The sequence below is a fragment of the Microtus oregoni genome, unplaced genomic scaffold (assembly GCF_018167655.1).
Source record: "Microtus oregoni isolate MIOR12 unplaced genomic scaffold, Mior012 000020F_ref0000438, whole genome shotgun sequence".
NCBI lineage: Eukaryota > Metazoa > Chordata > Mammalia > Rodentia > Cricetidae > Microtus > Microtus oregoni.
In genome coordinates, this window is record NW_024543079.1 from 11,170,332 (window position 1) to 11,187,824 (window position 17,493).

Consider the following 17,493-nt stretch of genomic DNA (forward strand, 5'->3'; position numbering starts at 1 on the left):
CATCCGGATTCTGATTCGGCGCTGCCATTAGCAGCTCTGGCTGGAGCTACCGGGCTCAGTTCTTGAGTGTGTCCATTCAGGACACGCACCAGGCAGAGGATGGGGGTGGGTGGGGTCTTTCCACTCCTGAGACTCAGGATGACCACTTCCACAATTTCAACACCACCTTTTGAACATTCTAGGCGGTCACAGAACTGCCACACGTGCAGAAGAATACACACTACACCAATAACTTCAGAGCGTTTTTTAGAAAACAACAGAGGCTTTCTCACATGCCGAGAGAAACACCTTGTTCCCGTCCACTTCCAGCCTCCAGCCGTCTTCCCACACTGCCGAGGAAAGCAGTACCATAGCTTGCCTGCGGTTCTCATGACAGAGGCCACTCTGTCCTTCACTGAGGGAGATCGCCTGCTGTCCTCTGCTGTGCTCCCAGGAGAAATCCAGTCAGTGGCCAAACAGAGCTGGTGGACTCAGGCAGTGAAGCGGGCACTGTCCTTGTCCCAAATACTGCCTACGTCCTGCGTGGAGCACACAGCCATCTTGGAGACCCTCTGCTAGGCCTGTTCACCAGCTCCACTTCCACTGGCCCCGGAGCCCCTCCCAGAAGTCTCTGAGGCACGTGAGGCCTGTTTAGGCAGGCGGATGGGGACGTAGGTGTTGGAGGCACAATGCTCCTTGAGGTACTCGCCCCCCTTTTCTTCATAGTCCTTCCTGGTGACCCAAGCTCCACTGTCTTCCAGGTGATCCAACGCCCAGTCTCGGGCACCGTACCAGGCATCCAGCACTGGGTTCGAGGCAAGCTGAACCTGGAACAAGAAGCAGAGGCACTCTGAAAAAAGGCATCTCCTACCAGAGCTCTAGGCCCAGGGAGGAAGGTCCTGCAGCTCAGCCACACCCCATTCCCACATCCTCAGAAACATCAGAAGGGCCCGGGTGATGCCTCCAGAGATGTGTGGAACAGTCTCTGCATCCTCCAGACAAAATTAAGCCTCTCAGAAAGAGCACACAGTTACACAGGCACCAATTCACAGGTCTAGCTTCTCGACCAAGGCCCCTGCTCTGTGATGCTGATAATTACAAACTGTCGCAAGCAGAGGGGTGACCTGGATGGTGCAGGGCAGCACTGACCTGTGACAACAAGAGAACTTGGGAGAAACTACAACAGGGCAGAGTGACCAGGCACTCTCTGACACTGCCAATGTCCCAGGCAGAGCAAGGCTGGAGCCAGCAGCCACCGGAGGCCCCTCAACTAGCCCTACCCGGTCAGTCACGGTAAAGCCCTTGCTCTGAACAGGTCTCCTGTCACGCCCACCTCGACCAGCAAGGAAGACGCAACAACGGAGCTCTTCTTGCTAGCACTTTATTCAGGACTTTTTTACAGCAATCTCTCTCTCTCTCTCTCTCTCCGGGCAAACCTCTCCCAGCCCTTAAAAAGGCACAGGCTGCCAACCCCAGATTGCCAGGTGGGCATTGCCCATAGGTCCATGCATATGCAAGCAGCTGACAATCATTGCGTGATAATAGCATAAGTCAGGTCTTAGCCATAATTAGGAGTGGATTATCACAGAGAGCACTCGCTTTCGGGATTGCGGAGAGCAGGAGCCAGCATCATCAGGTGCGGCTCCACGCAGCTCTCTACATCGCCATCAGGTGTGGTTCCACGCAGCTCTCTACAGTCTCCTATTTTGGAGTCTTTATCTCAATTCCCACCCCACTTCCTCTGCCAACCATAGTTCTCAAGCTTGACTGGTGGATTTGGAATTTCTGGAAATGAAGCACAGGCCACACACAGCAGCAGAGGTGGGCTGTGGGCAACAGAAGCAGCACAGCTGCAAGCCTGAGCCTTGGCAGAGCGGCACAAATGGGAGATGAAGGATGATGAATCTGTGCCAACCTGGACAAAAAAGCAAGACCCAATCTCAAAAAAGAGAGAGACGGAAGAAGAGGAGGGGAGAAGGAGGAAAAAGAAAAAACCAAAGGTAAATGCAAGCTTGGGCATGAGACTACCCAGGCTGCCACACAGAAAGACCTGTGCACAGGAGACTTGCTATCTGGTAAGATGAGAGTCCTGCTCTGGCGAGTACGGCCCTGGCACTCTGCCTGACACAGTAGTCAGTAAGCAGCAGCTACTGTGACTATAAAAACTGCAGTGCCACCAATGGTCACAAGAGTGCCAAACAGCTATGAAAACAATGGCTCAAACTGATAAACTGTCATAATAATCTCGAAGTGGAAAAAAGCCACAAAACAAGCTATCACTAATCTTTCTGTTTGGTTAAAATTATAAACATGACAAGAATATGTCCTGAAAACAGACACATGAATAATACTGGTCACAAACACTACTGAGTCCAAAATTTGATTTTGTTAAAGATTTATCACGTGTGTCTGTGTACCATGTACATGTCTGGTGCTCATGGAGGCCGGAAGAGGCACTGGATCCCCAGAAACCTGACCTACAGCCAGTGCTGAGCTGCCACGTGGGTGCTGGGACCCAAACCCAGGTCCTCTGCAAGAGCAGAAAGTGCTCTTAACCACTGACACATCTCTCCACCCCTACAACCTATTTTCTTTCTTTGTTTTTTTGAGACAGGGTTTCTTTGTGTAATAGCTCTGGCTGTCCTGGAACTCACTCTGTAGACCAGGCTGGCCTCAAACTCACAGAGATCCATATCATCTGCCTCCCAAGGCCTCTATTTTTTATTTTTATTTTGGCTCATTTAAACTGTCTGATACTTAGTAATGCTTTAAAATGACTTGAAAGAAACATGACTAGGATGTGGCTGACCGGCAGCGTGCCTTCACAGCAGGTAGGTGGCTCTGGGCTCCGCCACCAGCACCACAAAAATAACAACTATCATAAAAACAAGCAAAAGAAAAATAAATACGATTTGTCCTGTTTGTGAAAAATCTTTCTCTTTCTCCCTCCCTGCTCTCTCTTAGCTTTTTGAGACTGAGCCTATGCAATCTAGGCTGACTTGAACTCACTGGTTATGCATACAGGCTGACCTCACACTATCTTCCTAAGATGTAAATTAATCACATGATTCCCTAGCTCAGCCTCCTTCCTGTTCCCCCAAGACCTCAAATAACAGCTATCCAAAGAAGAGTCAACCAAGCACACTCCTGGTACTCCAGAAGAATCAGACCCTCCCTGTCTGGAGATTAGTGAACTATCAGACAGCATGTGCCTCCCTGAGAGAACTTAGGATGCTCTTGCTGTGGTTGGTGAGAATCTTCCTACGCTGAGGATGCTCTTCCAACTTCAGTACATGCTCAATCCTGTCGACTAAATGGAAGACCAGAATGACACACAAGCAGGACTTCCATCCCAAATCAACTGACTGTGGCTTAAAGACAAGGCCGGTTGCTGACCCTCTGCAGTGGGTGACAGACTGCAGAATCCCGGTCACCACTCATCACCAGCCAGCGGCTGGACGAAATCACAAACAGTGGGCAGGAGACGACACAGAGCAGCATAGGTACCTGGAAGGAGGACTGGAAGGGCCTCATCTCTAGCAGCTCCTTCTCTATTCTGGCCTTCATGCCGGGATACATCACGTTCCCACCAGTGAGGAAAACGTTCTGGACCAGGGTATCCTGAACAGCCTTCGGGTACCTAGGAGACACAGAAAGGATGCTCCAGCTTGGCTGCTGGAACACACTGTAGACAGGCCAGGAAAGGTAAGTTCTTGGTAGAGCAGTCAACTTATCAGTGTCTGCGTGACAATTAAAAGATAAACCAGTATTCTGCTCTTCAGTCACAGCTCCACAAGGTTTTTGCTTTTGTAACACTTTTTTTTTTTAACCTGAGGATCCTTTTATTAAAGTTGGGAGGTGGGGAAAGAAAACCCACAGGGCAGGAAAGCTGTAAATCTCAGCAGCTGCCTGGAGAAGGGAGAGAGAGGAGAGGAAGAAGTCATGCCTGCCAAGAGAGTCAGCTGGAGAAAGCCAGGACAGTCTTCAGAGAACAGTGAGAAAGCCCAAGGACCAGGGCAGCTGTGCTTAGGACCACAATAACCTCTGCTCCAACCTACTGTAACCAAAGCAACCAGAGTGCAACAAACCACACACTCCACCCGCCCAATCGGAGTGAAGAACACTCACTATGGGAACCGCCTGCACGAGTGGCAGGCACATTCGTATAGAAATGTAAGCGCTATATAAACATGTGCCTACAAGAAGAGGAGAAGTCTTTCATAAGCACTGCAGTATTTGGAGAATGATCTAAAAATCACTGGTCTTGCTGGGTGTGATAGAACACATCATTAATCCCAGCATCAGGGAAGCAGAGGCATGTGGATCTCTGAGTTTGAGGCCAGCCTGGTCTACAGAGTGAGTTCCAGGACTGCCAGGGCTACACAGAGAAACCCTGTCTTGAAAAAACAGAAATGGAAAAGAAAAGAAAACAAAACACTAGTCTTGGGGCTGAAGAGATGGCTCAGTGGTTAAGAGTCCATACCACATGCACACTGGTTGTTCAGAGACCAGGGTTCAATTCCTAGCACTTACATGACAGATTACAACTATATGTAGCTCCAGTTCCAGGGGATCCAATGTCACACACATCTAAGAGTACACACTGCTTTTGCAGGGGACTCAAGAGGTCCCTGTACTCATGTATACATCTCCCCCCATAATATAAAAATTAAATTAAATTTAAAAAAATCACTAGTCTTGCTGGGTATGGTAGTATACACTTATGATCCCAGCTTCTCTGAAAATTTCAAGGTCACTGAGTACATAAAGAGCCCCTATCTCAACGAATACATAAGTCAAACAGTCACTGGTTTTTAGCAATGTCAAGTTTCACATGAAAGCCAGGGTGCACTGTCTCTGTTGCTCAGACTCAAAGGTTAAGTTTGCAGAGCTCACAAAACGGAGGGAGCTCAGACCTGTTCTCCCTGCAGGCCCGGATAGGAGCAGACTACCTGAGTAGAGCCAGCGATGGAGAGAGCTACAGATCTTCCCACGCCCATCAGTCACCTTTCCCAGGAAAACCCAGGAAGAGGCTCGGGTGAGGATGGGGTAGTCCCCCACTCACCTGTCCAGGACATAATGAAGGGTCTCTGCAATCCCCGCCTGCTCTTCTCCTATGAGAGAAGGCTGGAAAATAATCTCCGGAGCACGAATCCTTTCTGTCCCAACGAAGAGCTGATGATATGCTGCCAAGTTAAACACGGGCTTCAAACCCAAGGTTTAAGAGATGATTTTAGGCCATAATGACAATCCCCTCAGCTATCAGTTTTCTCAGATTACTTCTCCAGCCCAGCTTCCCAGTCCAGGTCGGAACCACCCCACCTCAGCTCTCTTCACTTCAAGACCCTGCCTTCCACCTTTGCTCAACCCCAGAATGACAAATCCCTACACACTGCTGTGCCCAAGCTGCAGAAGGGACTCTGGAGAGGAATGGTGAAGATGCCCAGACGGGGAGACCTTGTCTCCACCCATCCTGGTCCAGCACCTCCTCCCACCAAAGGCTCGGGTACTGTCAGTTTATCTTGCTGCCATCACGACAAGAGGCACAGATCCCAGCAGGGATGATGACATTGGCTAAAATGTAAAGGAACCACTGAGAGCCAGTCTGCAGGTCTGGAGACCTCAGTCACTAGACAGATACCTCTGCTATCAGTTGCTCACATTCAGGGGGGCCCTGGCACCCCCAACAACCACCAGGGAAAGCCTCTGGCTGACACTGGGAGTACTGGTGCCCTTGCTGAAGCACAACTGGGGTTTTCAAGGCTCCCAGAAGCAGACTGGGCCGGTCACTTATGTCAACAACTTCACAATGCACGTGTGGTAGCAGTTATCAAACCTGGACCGTGGTGACTGGCTTCTCCACTTCGGGCGCTTCCTCTGAGAACAAGGGCTCGAAATCATTGATACTCTCCACATCCTCCAGGGAGGGCTCCAGCTGTTCCAGGTCAGGGGTCTGCGGACAGAACACAGCAGGAATCAAATAGTGGAGAAACTGGTCGCCAACAAATCTCAGCTCTGATTCTATCCTGAAAATGGATGGGGTCTCAGCCAGCGTTCCAAACACCTGTCTGAAAACTAAATACTCTTCAGAACAGTTCACACTGGAGGTGGGTGGGAATGACGAGTTAACAAGGCTAAACGACGACCAGCAGGATGGCTCAAAGGGTAAGAGAGCTTGCCACTAAACTGACAACCTGAGCTCAATCCCTGAAACCTACAAGGGGGAAGGAGAGAATTAACTCTCAAAAACTGTCCTCTGACCTTCACGTTTGTGTGCTACAGCACACGTGCACACATACGCACATGACCACACAACTTAAAAACAAAAAGGTCAGGTGTGTTAATCCCATCACTTGGGAAATAGAGGCAGGCGGAGTTTGAGGCCAGCCTGGTCTACAGAGCAAATCCCAGGACAGCCAGAGCTGCAGCGTGAGAACCTAAGAAAAAGAGAGAGAGAGAGAGAGAAGAATTAAGAAGTCCAAAGTCTAGTTCGCATAGCATTCTCATGAGATAATCCAGCATTATCAATCAATCAATGGATTGATCTGTGGGAAGAAGACATGAGAGGATGCTGGTGGGAACTCCAGCTGGAGACACAGGCGATTAAGAGTCACCCAATGTTGATAGTGAACACTGAACTCAGGTCCTCTGAAAGAGCAGGCAGCTCTTAGCAGCTGAACCATCTCTCTAGCCCCTCCATGGTACTTTACTTTTTTCTTTTTTTTTTCTTCCTTTCTCCTTTTTTTTTGTTTTTCGAGACAGTTTCCAGTAGCTACAGAGCCAGTCTTGGAAATCATTCTGTAGATCAGACTGTCCTGAACTCACAGAGATCTACCTGCCTTTGCCTCTGCTCCTGAGTGCTGGGATTAAAGGTGTGCACCACCACTGCCTAGCTTTCCACTGTACTTTTTGACAGCCTCTTCCAGAACCTGATGCTCCCTGGTCTGGCTAGACTGGCTGGTCAGTGAGCTCTGGGGATCCTCCTATCTTTGCCACCCTAGGGCTAGGTTTACAGGCACACTCCATCACGCCCAGTCTGAGTACTGGGGATCTAAACTCATTCTTCATACCTGAGGGATCAATGCCATCTTCCCAGGCTCCTAAAACAAGCTTTGGAAACATGTCTGGAACCTCCTCAAGTCTACAGAGACCTGCTGTATGGCCCCAGAGCAAGACAAGATACAGAAGTACTGAGATGAGATGGAGGGATGTTGAAATTACAGCATATAACTAACTATCTGCTGGAAAATCTACAGGTAAGAAACAAAGGGAAGCAGGGTCCCCAACTGCCTGGGATCCCATTTCAGCTGCTTGTTTTTTCTTCAGATTCAAAATCCATTGCCTGCATCTGACCCTGTGATACTTTCCAGTCTAACTACAAGTTCATGGATGAATGCACACCAGATGATATGGTTTTGAGTTCCGGAAGGCCAGCTCTCATCTGAACATAGCATGCAGCCTGGAAGAGCAAATGAAAATGCCCAGTAGTTCAGTGGAAGTTGGTCTGGGGTGCTTTTACTTCCCCAGTGCTGGGACTCTTAAGTGTGTACTGCTACCATGTACCTCATGGTCATTTGTAACAACATATAGGTTCAAGGCCAGCACAGGCTGCTATGTGAAATCCTGTCTCAAAAAGAGAAAGTGGAAGGCTGCAAAGATGGCTCAGGGAGTAAAGGCACTTGTCCAGCCTAAGGACCCAAGGAGAGTCCCTCCCCAGGCCCCAGTCACCTCTGGCTTGCTGTCCACCACGTCCACCTCGAGGTTGGCTTCTGTTTGAAGGATTTTCTGCTTAGCCTGCTCCACTGCCAAGGTGAGCTTCTGTATGTAGGACTGTAGCTCTTCTGGGGAGTCCATGTTCAGCTCTATCAGAGCTTTGTGGAACTGGTCCATCTGGCCATCCTCTAGGAGCTCCTGAAACAAGAGCAGGCGCAGTCAGCAACTTGGAGAAAGTAGCTCAGAAGCCAGGAGAGAGGTGTGGGGTGAGGAGAGAGGGAAAAAGGGAGGGAGGAAGGAAGGGAGGGAGGGAGGGTGGGAGGGAGGGAGGGAGGGAGAGAGAGTGTGTGTGTGTGTGTGTAAGTGTGTTCTGGGGCTCCCTAGCCAGCCCCCAGCAGAGCCACCCCTCCGGCTCCCAGCCCAGGCTCATGCCTGCCCTCCTCTCCAACTGTCTGGACTAGTTAGCACTGCACCCTGGTTTCAGCACCATCTAGTAAGTGAAACTTAATCTACGGTGAGAGAATCACAGACGGCGCCATCTCTGAGGGGAAGGAGTCACTGAAGAGATGATGGTAATACTGCTCCTTGACCTGAGAGCTGGAACATGCAGTGTCACCTTTTGAAACTCATTGAGACGCCGCCCTAAGACTAAACAGAGCTGGAGGCTGCGGCTCTGCACAGACCACCTGCTTTATGCATGTAAATTATCTCGATGATTCTGGTCTCTGGGCTCCAGTTCCAAAGCACATTATGGCCAAGGAAACCAGAGAGGAAGAGAACATTCCAGAAGCACCTTACAGAGCAAGGCCAGGGCAGAGCCCTGCTGCCATCACCTGCACATACAGCAGCCGCTCCAGCCGCTCCTGGTCCAGCTGCAGCTTCTCCTCCCGACGCCGGGCATTGAGCTCTTGCAACCGTCGCAGCTGCTGCTGCCGCCGCTCCTGCTTCTCCTCAGCCGTCAGCGTGCTGCCCAGGAGCTTGCTAGAGAACGGGAGCTGCATCTTGTGGACATTGTTCTCATAGTAATCAGGACACCGCCACTTCTGCAATTCTTCAAAGAAATGGTTTGGGGACTTTAGAGGGTCAAAGCCCTGTTAGCAATGAATTGGAAAGTCGAGGCCAAGCACAAGTGACAATAACACTCAGAACCTCTGACTCCACGGAAACACCAAACGCAGCCGTAAAACCCGGGCACACACACACCACTCTGAGGGGCTCCAGACAGAAATCACACAGGAAGGAAGCTGCAACAGCCAGAGTTTAAGTAAATCTGTTCAACACACGAGGCCAACTGCCTCATGAATCACTTAACATGAACTAAAAATAATAAAAACACTATTGTCTGCTGGGCTCTCAGTGGTCATAAGTTCAGCACGTGAGACACTTTGACATAAAACATAAAGTCTGCTGCTAACATTGCTTCCCTTAAGTGATCAATAGAGTCTACAAAGATGAGAAAAAATTACACTCCTAGACTCTAGAGTAACCACCTAAAGAACACAGCCCAGCTGAGCGTGGTGACACACCCTTTAACTCCACCTTCTGCTTCAAGGATCTCTCAGTTCAAGGCCTGCTTGGACCACATAATGAGTTTCAGGCCAGTCAGAGCTGCACAGTGAGACTTTGTCTAAAAATAAAATAAAATGGAAATCCAATAACCTAAAAGTCAGAGAGGAAGAGAAAAATTAAAATAATAGTCCTAAATTCAAACACAAATGGTCTTCACACCCACAGAGTGCTATTGAGAAGCAAAAGGCCTGGATGCCATCCCCGATGGAACATTTACTATAACACGACCACTACAAGCTCACCTGAATTACACAGATAAAGAACAGAGCTAAAGGGATGCCAGCAGGGTGGTGGTGCCTGCTCCTAATCCTAGTACTTGAGAAGTAGAGGCAGGAAGATTAAGAGTTCAAGGCTATCCTCCGACATTCAGGGAGTTCTGGGGATAGCCTGAGCACATGAGACCCTGCTGCTAATTAAATAAACGGAAAGATAAACCATATAAATCCTATTCAAAAGAAAGCTGGATTGTTTTTAATTTATTTATATTTGTTTGCTTGTTTTGAGGTGGATCTCACTATGTAGCCCTGGCTAGTCTGGAACTTACTAATAAACGAGGTTGGCCTCACACTCAGAGATCCATTTGCCTCTGCCTCCTTAATGCTGGATTAAAGGTGTGTCTCACCACCTGGCAGAGTGACTCCTAAGGTTCAAGTATGCTTCAAAGAAAAAAAAAAATAAACTGCTAGACTCAAAAAGGGACACCAATAATGATAAAAGGTCAAGGGACAAGAAGACATAACAATGTTAAGTACGCAGCTAACAAGACAAAGCCAGATAACAAACAGCACACACTGACAGATGGGGGCTGGGAACAGAGCTCAGAAATAGAGTGCTTGCCTAGCACTGTAATGTCTGGTCCTCAGTTTAAAAACAAAAACAATAAAACAATGGACAGAACTGACAGGAGAAATAGGGATAGCCATGATCACACCACTGACAGCAGTACACTCTTCCTAATTATCAACAGAACTAGCAGAAGGAACAGGGTATCAAGGCTATAGCAGTGTGGACCACCATCACCATCAGAGACCTGAACCCTACCCATGCAGGACAGGAAATGCCCTCATACAGGACTATATGCCGGGTCGCACAATAAACAAGCTCAGCTGACATCAAATAACGTGCTTTCACCACAGTGGAATTAAACCAAAGATAAATCACAGAAAGGTGTCTCGCAAATACTTCTAAACAATCACTTAAAGAAGCAGTCTTGAAGAAATTAGAAAATATTAAACTCAATAAAAATAAAAATCTATCAACATTCATGGGATGCAGTCACAGCAGCAGTGCCGAAAAGGGGGATTCACAGAATTACATGCTATTAAATTTATTTTATGTTATGTGCAGGAATGATTTTTGCCTGCATACATCTGTGCGCCACATGCATGCAATGTTCATGGGAGCCACAAGAGGGCATCAGATCCCCTGGATCTGGAGTGACAGGGTTGTGAGTTAGGATTACATAGTTTCTTAGTGAGACCCTGTCTCATAAATAAAAGAAAAAAAAAATTTAAAAAAGCTACTCTAATATCAAAGTATAGGAAGGAAAGGGAACCCACAACTTTCTTTCTACGTCTAGCTCCCCAACTTCTTTGTGCCTCATTAATCACAGGTGCTTAACAAAGGTGTTCTGAAGACACAGCTTGTAACCACCACTCAGCTACCCTAATCACCGTTTAAGACAAACCTTGCTGAGGCAGGAGAGTCATGAGTTTGATGTCAAGATGGGCCTGCAAAGGGAGACTGTCCAAAAAACAAAATATTTTAAAAAAAGAAAGAGAGAAAAAAAGGCAGATGATAAATTTTATGTTCTATGGTTTCTACCACAATTAGGGTTGGACTTTGCTTTTATTTTCTTTGCTGAATTTTCTGTGTACTTGTGACTGGTTGGTTTTTATCTCTGCCTATTTGTGTGTTAAGGACACTGTGCACATGTCTGATCCCCATGGAGGCCAGCAGATGCCCTGGAACCGGAATTGGGTATGGTAGTGAGCCACTATGTGCTCCAAACTGAACCCAGGTCCTCTGCAAGAGCCAGTGCTCTGAGCCAGCTCTCCACCCTCCAGGTTTGCTCCTTCCGAGACAGGGTCTCATATAGTCTGTGCTGGCCTCAAACTCACGGTGAGGCAAAGATGACCTTGTATATCTGATCCTTCAATCCCACCTCTACCTTCAAGTCTGCTCATGTCTGATTCATTCTAAGCTAGGGATGGAATCCAGGACAGCAAGTACTCTCTACCACTGAGCCACATCCCCACCCTCAATCTTTTTAACATTCGTGTATATGTGAAGCATACACGTGAGGTCCAGAGGACAGCTTGCCATAGTTGGTTCCCTCTTCCACTTCGTGGGTTCTAGAAGCAAGCACATTTACCCAATGAGCATCTTCAAAGATAATGACATCTGGGAGCAGGCAGTACTCTTGCTAGTTTCTAGCACTCTGTCCTTAGAGTAGACCAAACAAGCTTTCTGTTTAAAGCATAAAAATCAAATAAAGGCATTATACTATTTTTGCCTTCCCAAAGCTCAGCAGTGGTGGGCTGAAGGCCAGTACCTTTCGTGACTACAAGAAAGCCCAGTCACACACTGTGGGAAAGAGTGTCTTAATAGAGCTACTAACCATAGTTCTTGAGTTTTAGCAGAATCATTCACATTTGTAAGAAAAACATTATTTATCACATTTGTACAATAAGCAATATAGCCACCAAAAGAACATCAAAGTAAATACAATGAGAAGTTCAGGATACTTAGAGGCCAAGGCAGGAACAGGAGGCTACACTCGAGCAGTGGCTAGCCTGGACTATGTAAGGAGACTGCCTCAAAAATAAAAGCTCAAGATCTGTTGAAACCCGAGAGCTATTCTGACATCACTCTAAGGACGTTAGCTAAAGCAATTTCAATTTATCTCAAACCTTTTTTTGTTTTGTAGAGACAAGGTTTCTCCTCTGTGTAGTACTGGCTGTCTTGGAACTCACTCAGTACACCAGGCTGGCTTTGAACTCAGAAATTTGACTGCCTCTGCCTCCTGAGTGGTGGAGTTAAAGGCGTGCAATGCCATGCCCAGCTGGTCTCAAACTTTTTAAGCTGGCACACTGTCCTCCCTCTCTCAAAAATGCGAACTTTTAAAACAAGCTGCAAGCTATACCAGAGGCACATTATAAAGCTACGGTGTGTGAAGGGAACCTGTTCATGGCAATTAGTTCACTGGCTGATCTCACAGTGAACAGCAAAAGGGGAGATGGGTGCTGGGCAAGCAAGGGCCACACTGGTAACAACGCAAAGAACCCTCAAAGGTCAACAGAGCTGGGAAATTGGAGCAAGGTCCCCTGCATCACCTGCCCCGTAGTCCTCAGCAATGTAGCTATGCTCCTGTAGGATCTCCTCCATGCGGCTGAGCGTGATGGCTGCCAGGTGCCCCGGGTACTTCAGCTGGAGGAGCCGCTGCAGGTAGCCGGCCGCCTGACTTCCTCCGAGATTGATGCGCTTGCAGTTTTTGGCATCCAGCCTACACCAAAGTAGGAAAGAAGAACATTGAAAGTCTGTGCAGCATAAAAGACAAAATGTGGAACATCTTGGGGAAAGCAGGGGAACGGAATGCAGACCAAGAGACAGAATAGTGGAGGCTGGGACACCTAAAGCCCACATCAGCAAGAGTTCCTTGGTGCATTACCAATGGCCAGAACTCCTACTGCACACCCAGACACATGGCCCTTTAACTTCTGACCAGTCTTATGGTGGCGCACGCCTTTAATCCAGCATTTGGGAGGCAGAGGCAGGCAGATGTCTTGTAAATTCTAAGCCAGCCTAGTCTACATAGTGAGATCCAGGACAGGACAGCCAGGGATATACAGAGACCCTGTCTCAGGGGAAAAAAAAAAAAAAGAAAAAGACAGTTCAACAGAATAAACACACATTCCAAAGCAAGATATTGATAGTGGCTCAGCCTGTACCTCTGGGAGGTGGTGATCCTAGAGTCAAGTAGCCTAGAAGTAACGGAAATGGTCAAGCATGCCAGTTCCAAGGGCATTTTATTAGATGTGTAAGCACATGAAGGGGCATGAGTCTCACTTTAGCAGGGCTGCAAATCCAAGCATCCAGCTCTGGAGCCAGAGCCTGCTGCCTGTGGTACACACCTCTTTACATGGGAAACCTTTAGGGTCACAATGGTAGCCTCATCTCACAAGAGAAAATAAGACTAAACTCTGAGACAGGAACAGATTAGAACTACCTGCCTTTTATTCGGCTCTGAAAATTTCCATAACTGGCTAGTACGGGTTAGACAATATAAACAAAATTAAAGGTATGGGCAATATGAATTAAAGAGTTTACAATGCAAAAATTCTTAACTAAAAAATGACTCCAGAAGCTGGGCGTGGTGGTGCACACCTATAATCCCACCTATAATCCCAGCAAAAGCAGCAGGTGGAGTTTTGTGAGTTCAAGGCCAGTCTGGTCTACAAAGCAAGTTCCTGGACAGCCTGTCTTGAAAAACAAAAAATGACTCCAGAATACCAAAATGGTCTAAACTAAATCTATTCAAGAGACAGTGAGATTGCTCTGCTGGTAAAGGTGCTTGCTGTAAAGGCTGAGGACTTTGAATTCAATCCCTGGGACCCACCTACCTCTGCCTCCCCAGTGTGAGGATTAAAGGCGTGTGCCACCACTGCCAGGTTAAAGAGAGAAATAAATATATTCAAATAACGTTTACTGCTCGAGAAACCATAAATAAAGAAGTTTACTGAATGTGTACTATGGGTAGATACTGTGCTATTTCCCATAAATAAGAATTATAAAATTATATAACTGTCAGTTAGACACTTGAACTCTCTCAAGGAGGCCCCAAAGGACAGGCAAAATACCGTAGGAAGCCACATACTGATGTAGGTCTGAGCCAAGTCCAGTTCAGTTCATCATCTAGCGCTTGCCAGACATTCCCAATAGGTACCTTTCCATTCCAGTTTTCCAGTAGGTCCTCAATCAAGGCTTCTTAAATGCCACAAGTGCAACTCACCTTCCTTCCAAGACGGGTAAAATGTGTGTACACTGGTAGCCAGATGAAATGATGAGGCCGTTGGAAAGAGCATTCTTGGGCATGTTGTGGTAGAAGCTGAAGAGGCTGTCTATCCCATAGGCAACCTTCGGGATCCTGTAGCACTCAAAAAGGAGCTCCGACATCATTTGGCGCGAATAGAGCGGGTTGCACACGGCCTCTGTCAAAACTATGGGATGATCAACGCAGCCCTACTTTGAAAGAGAAGCACAAATAGATGAATGACGGCAGAACATGCATGAAATACAAAAATAATCCAAATCCAAGTTGCAAGGTTTAATTTGTTTTATAGCTCTAATTAAAAACGTAATGGGGGCTGGAGAGATTGGTAGCATTGGACCCAAGTTTCCCAGCACCCTCATCACCCACTCTGAACCACCTGACTCCAGCTGCAGACGGTCCCAGACCTAAGGCTAGTACACAACATACTGGTACATACAATTTTGAAATAGTTTGAAATAAACCTTCAAAAAGGTGATCAAAACCAATTATAAGGCACACATTTCAGTTTTGGAAAGCATTAACGTATTGTTAATTTAAGCTTATTGTTTGTTTGGGATTTCTTTGTTCTTTGAGATAGGGTGTTTTGGTGTAAGAGTTCTGGCTGTCCTCGAGCTCACAGCGATCTGCCTGCCCCTGCTTCCGGAGTGCTAACATTAAAGGTGTATGACACCATTCCCCGCACAATTCAAGCTTATTAGGCCAAACTGTTAATAATCACGTGAGCTCTATCTTCAAGTGTACCCTTACACCTTTAACTCCTAGCACAGGGCAGACGCACGGGAAGCGTTACTACTAGACTGCCTGGAGTGACGTCCCGCCCAGCCCGCCCTCACCTGCGAGGAGACGCCCAGATGCTGGAAGCTGTAGTCCAGCAGCAGTTCCTGCAGCTCCAGGTTGACCGGCACGTTGCGGTCGAAAGGAGAGCGCAGCATCCAACGCAGTGGCTCCAGGCTGCCCAGCGCGTTGCCCACTTGCGGCCCCGGCCCGCCGCGCGCCCCGCCACGGCCGCGCGCGCACACGGCGCGGAACTGCAGGCGCGGCTCGGGGCCCGGATCCGGCCCGGGGCACGCCCACCCGGCACGAGCCTGGAATGATCCGTTGTCCAGCACCAGCGGAACCGGCTGCGAGCCGAAGGCCACCGGCTCGGCCTCCAGCACGGGATCCGGAGCGGCGCGGGCATCTCGAAACCGGAACACATTCGTCTCCATTTTGGCCTGCGCCGGCCCCGCCCCGACGCCGCGTGCGCCACGTAGCCCCGCCCTGTCTGATTCCCGGGGCCCCTAAGTGTCTGGAAGCCTCCTCCTTACTCAAGGAGCTGATTTTTGCACCAGAGTCCTTCTTGGCTATCCAGAACCTTCTGCGGGCCTGAGAGCTCTGTTGGTCCAGGACGGGAACCCTACGCCTGGTCTAGGTCGTCCCCAAAGGCCTCTGTGGCCACGCCTCTTCGTGCTAACTGGCTGGCCAGGAGCCCCGCCCCAGTTGTGAGACCCGGGGCCTCTGCGTGACCACGCCCCTTGCACTAATTGGCTGACCAAGGCTCCGCCCCCACCTGACTGCACTCCGCCCCCCCATTCTCCCACCTCACCTTGCTTTACCATATTTAGATAATCTCCTTTTCCTTTGACTTTTCCTTTTTTGTTTACTTATTTATTGAGTGATGGGTGTGGGAGCGTGCCAAAATATACCAGTGGAAGTCAGAGGAAAACGTCAGGAAGTCTGTTTTCTTCGCCCAGTAGGTTTCAGTGATGGAACTCGGTGCCTTCTCGGGCTGAGCCAAACTCCAAGCTCTGGGGTACTTAATTAAGTTTCTTGGCGTGGCGTGGCAGGTGACAGTGCACATTAATTGACTTTGTAAAACGTCATCAAGCTGTCTACGTAAGATTATGTATTTCAGCAAGTATATTTTACTGAACAAAATCTACAAATAGATTTATTCAATTCCGACGGGCTGTCCTCTCAGGAAGACTTTAAATATTGAGAAAAAGGGCTGTTAATTACCGATTGATATATGATACATACACATATGCTCGCTCTTTCTTCCTTTTACTGCTTTAACTCTCCCATGTGGTCATCTTATTAGATGTAACCTTGTCACCAGGGTGGAGGGGAGACGATGTGACTGACTCAGCACCGGTCTTAACAGACATGCACTAGGCATGCTCTTCTTTGCCTGCGTTCCTCTCTCTGCAAGTTAAGTGGATCCCATTATTAAGGACCCCACAGCTGTGGTTTTTGATAGCTGAACCCCAAACTCTGCACCAATTTTCTTAACAGCCCTCAGTTATTTCACACACATAAACAAACAAATAAACAAAAACACCGTTTCAGGTGAGGTGCAGTTGTTGGTGCACACCTGGAATCCCAGCGTGTCAGTGGTAGAGGTAAGAGGTGAGGAGTTCCAAGCCAACCTCATCTGCCTGGTGAGGTCAACGTCAGCTTTGGCTACATAATAATATCCTTTTCAAAATAAAATAAGCAAGCCATTTAATACACAGTAGACCATGGCATTGTTCCTGCTTCCTTCCTAAGTCCCTAGCAGACTGCCCAGCCTGGTCACAGGCCCCTGTGGCTATGGCACAGCTGTCAGCCTGAATTGTTGCTTCTCCATCACGTCACGGTTCATTGAATGTCCACCCCATCTTGTCTTGTGTGGGATTTCTCTTAGTCACTCCCTTTACTTTCTAACCTGGTTTTACTAAGGGGAGGGATTGCTTTGGTTGTTGTAGGTTTTGTGGGGAATTTGGGGTTGATTTGGTTGATTGGTTTTCTTTCTTTTTTTTTTTTTTTTTGTCAGGTCTTGTTTTGTATCTCATGCTGGCCTCCTGTTTCAGCCTTCTAAGTGTTAGGGTTATAGATCTCTCTCTCTCTCTCTCTCTCTCTCTCTCTCACACACACACACACACACACACACCACACCACACACCACACACACACACACACACACACACACACCACACCACACACCAGCTTACTCCTTTGTTTTGGGGTGCATGCTCTAGCAGCTTCTGAGATACAGCAGAGGGTATGAAAGGTAATTTTTTGAGACCAGATCGAATGTCTTTATTTTATCCCACTGTCTGATTGAACATTTGACTGAATTCCTGCCTAGACTCCAGCTAACAGTTTCAGGGGAAGTGCCCAGTAGCTACCACCGCTTCCCTGAACCTCCAGCTGGTGAA

General features: G+C 48.0%; 1 protein-coding gene across 2 annotated transcripts; it reads right to left on the reverse strand.

The window, feature by feature from the left end:
* Positions 1-239: 239 nt before the first annotated feature.
* Actr5 (actin related protein 5) lies at positions 240-15,728 on the reverse strand. Of its 2 annotated transcripts, XM_041670050.1 has the most exons (9): positions 15,148-15,728; positions 14,273-14,502; positions 12,597-12,766; positions 8,526-8,743; positions 7,708-7,890; positions 5,816-5,932; positions 5,045-5,184; positions 3,487-3,619; positions 240-806 (listed from the first exon to the last, which is right to left on the reverse strand). In XM_041670050.1, the coding sequence occupies exons 1-9, from the start codon at positions 15,520-15,522 to the stop codon at positions 555-557; spliced, it is 1,818 nt and encodes a 605-aa protein (XP_041525984.1). In that variant the 5' UTR covers positions 15,523-15,728; the 3' UTR covers positions 240-554. The 2 variants fall into 2 exon arrangements, with proteins under 2 accessions (XP_041525984.1, XP_041525985.1); XM_041670051.1 differs by lacking the exon at positions 240-806 and having other exon boundaries at positions 3,490-3,619; positions 5,045-5,165.
* Between the last annotated feature and the right edge of the window lie 1,765 nt (positions 15,729-17,493).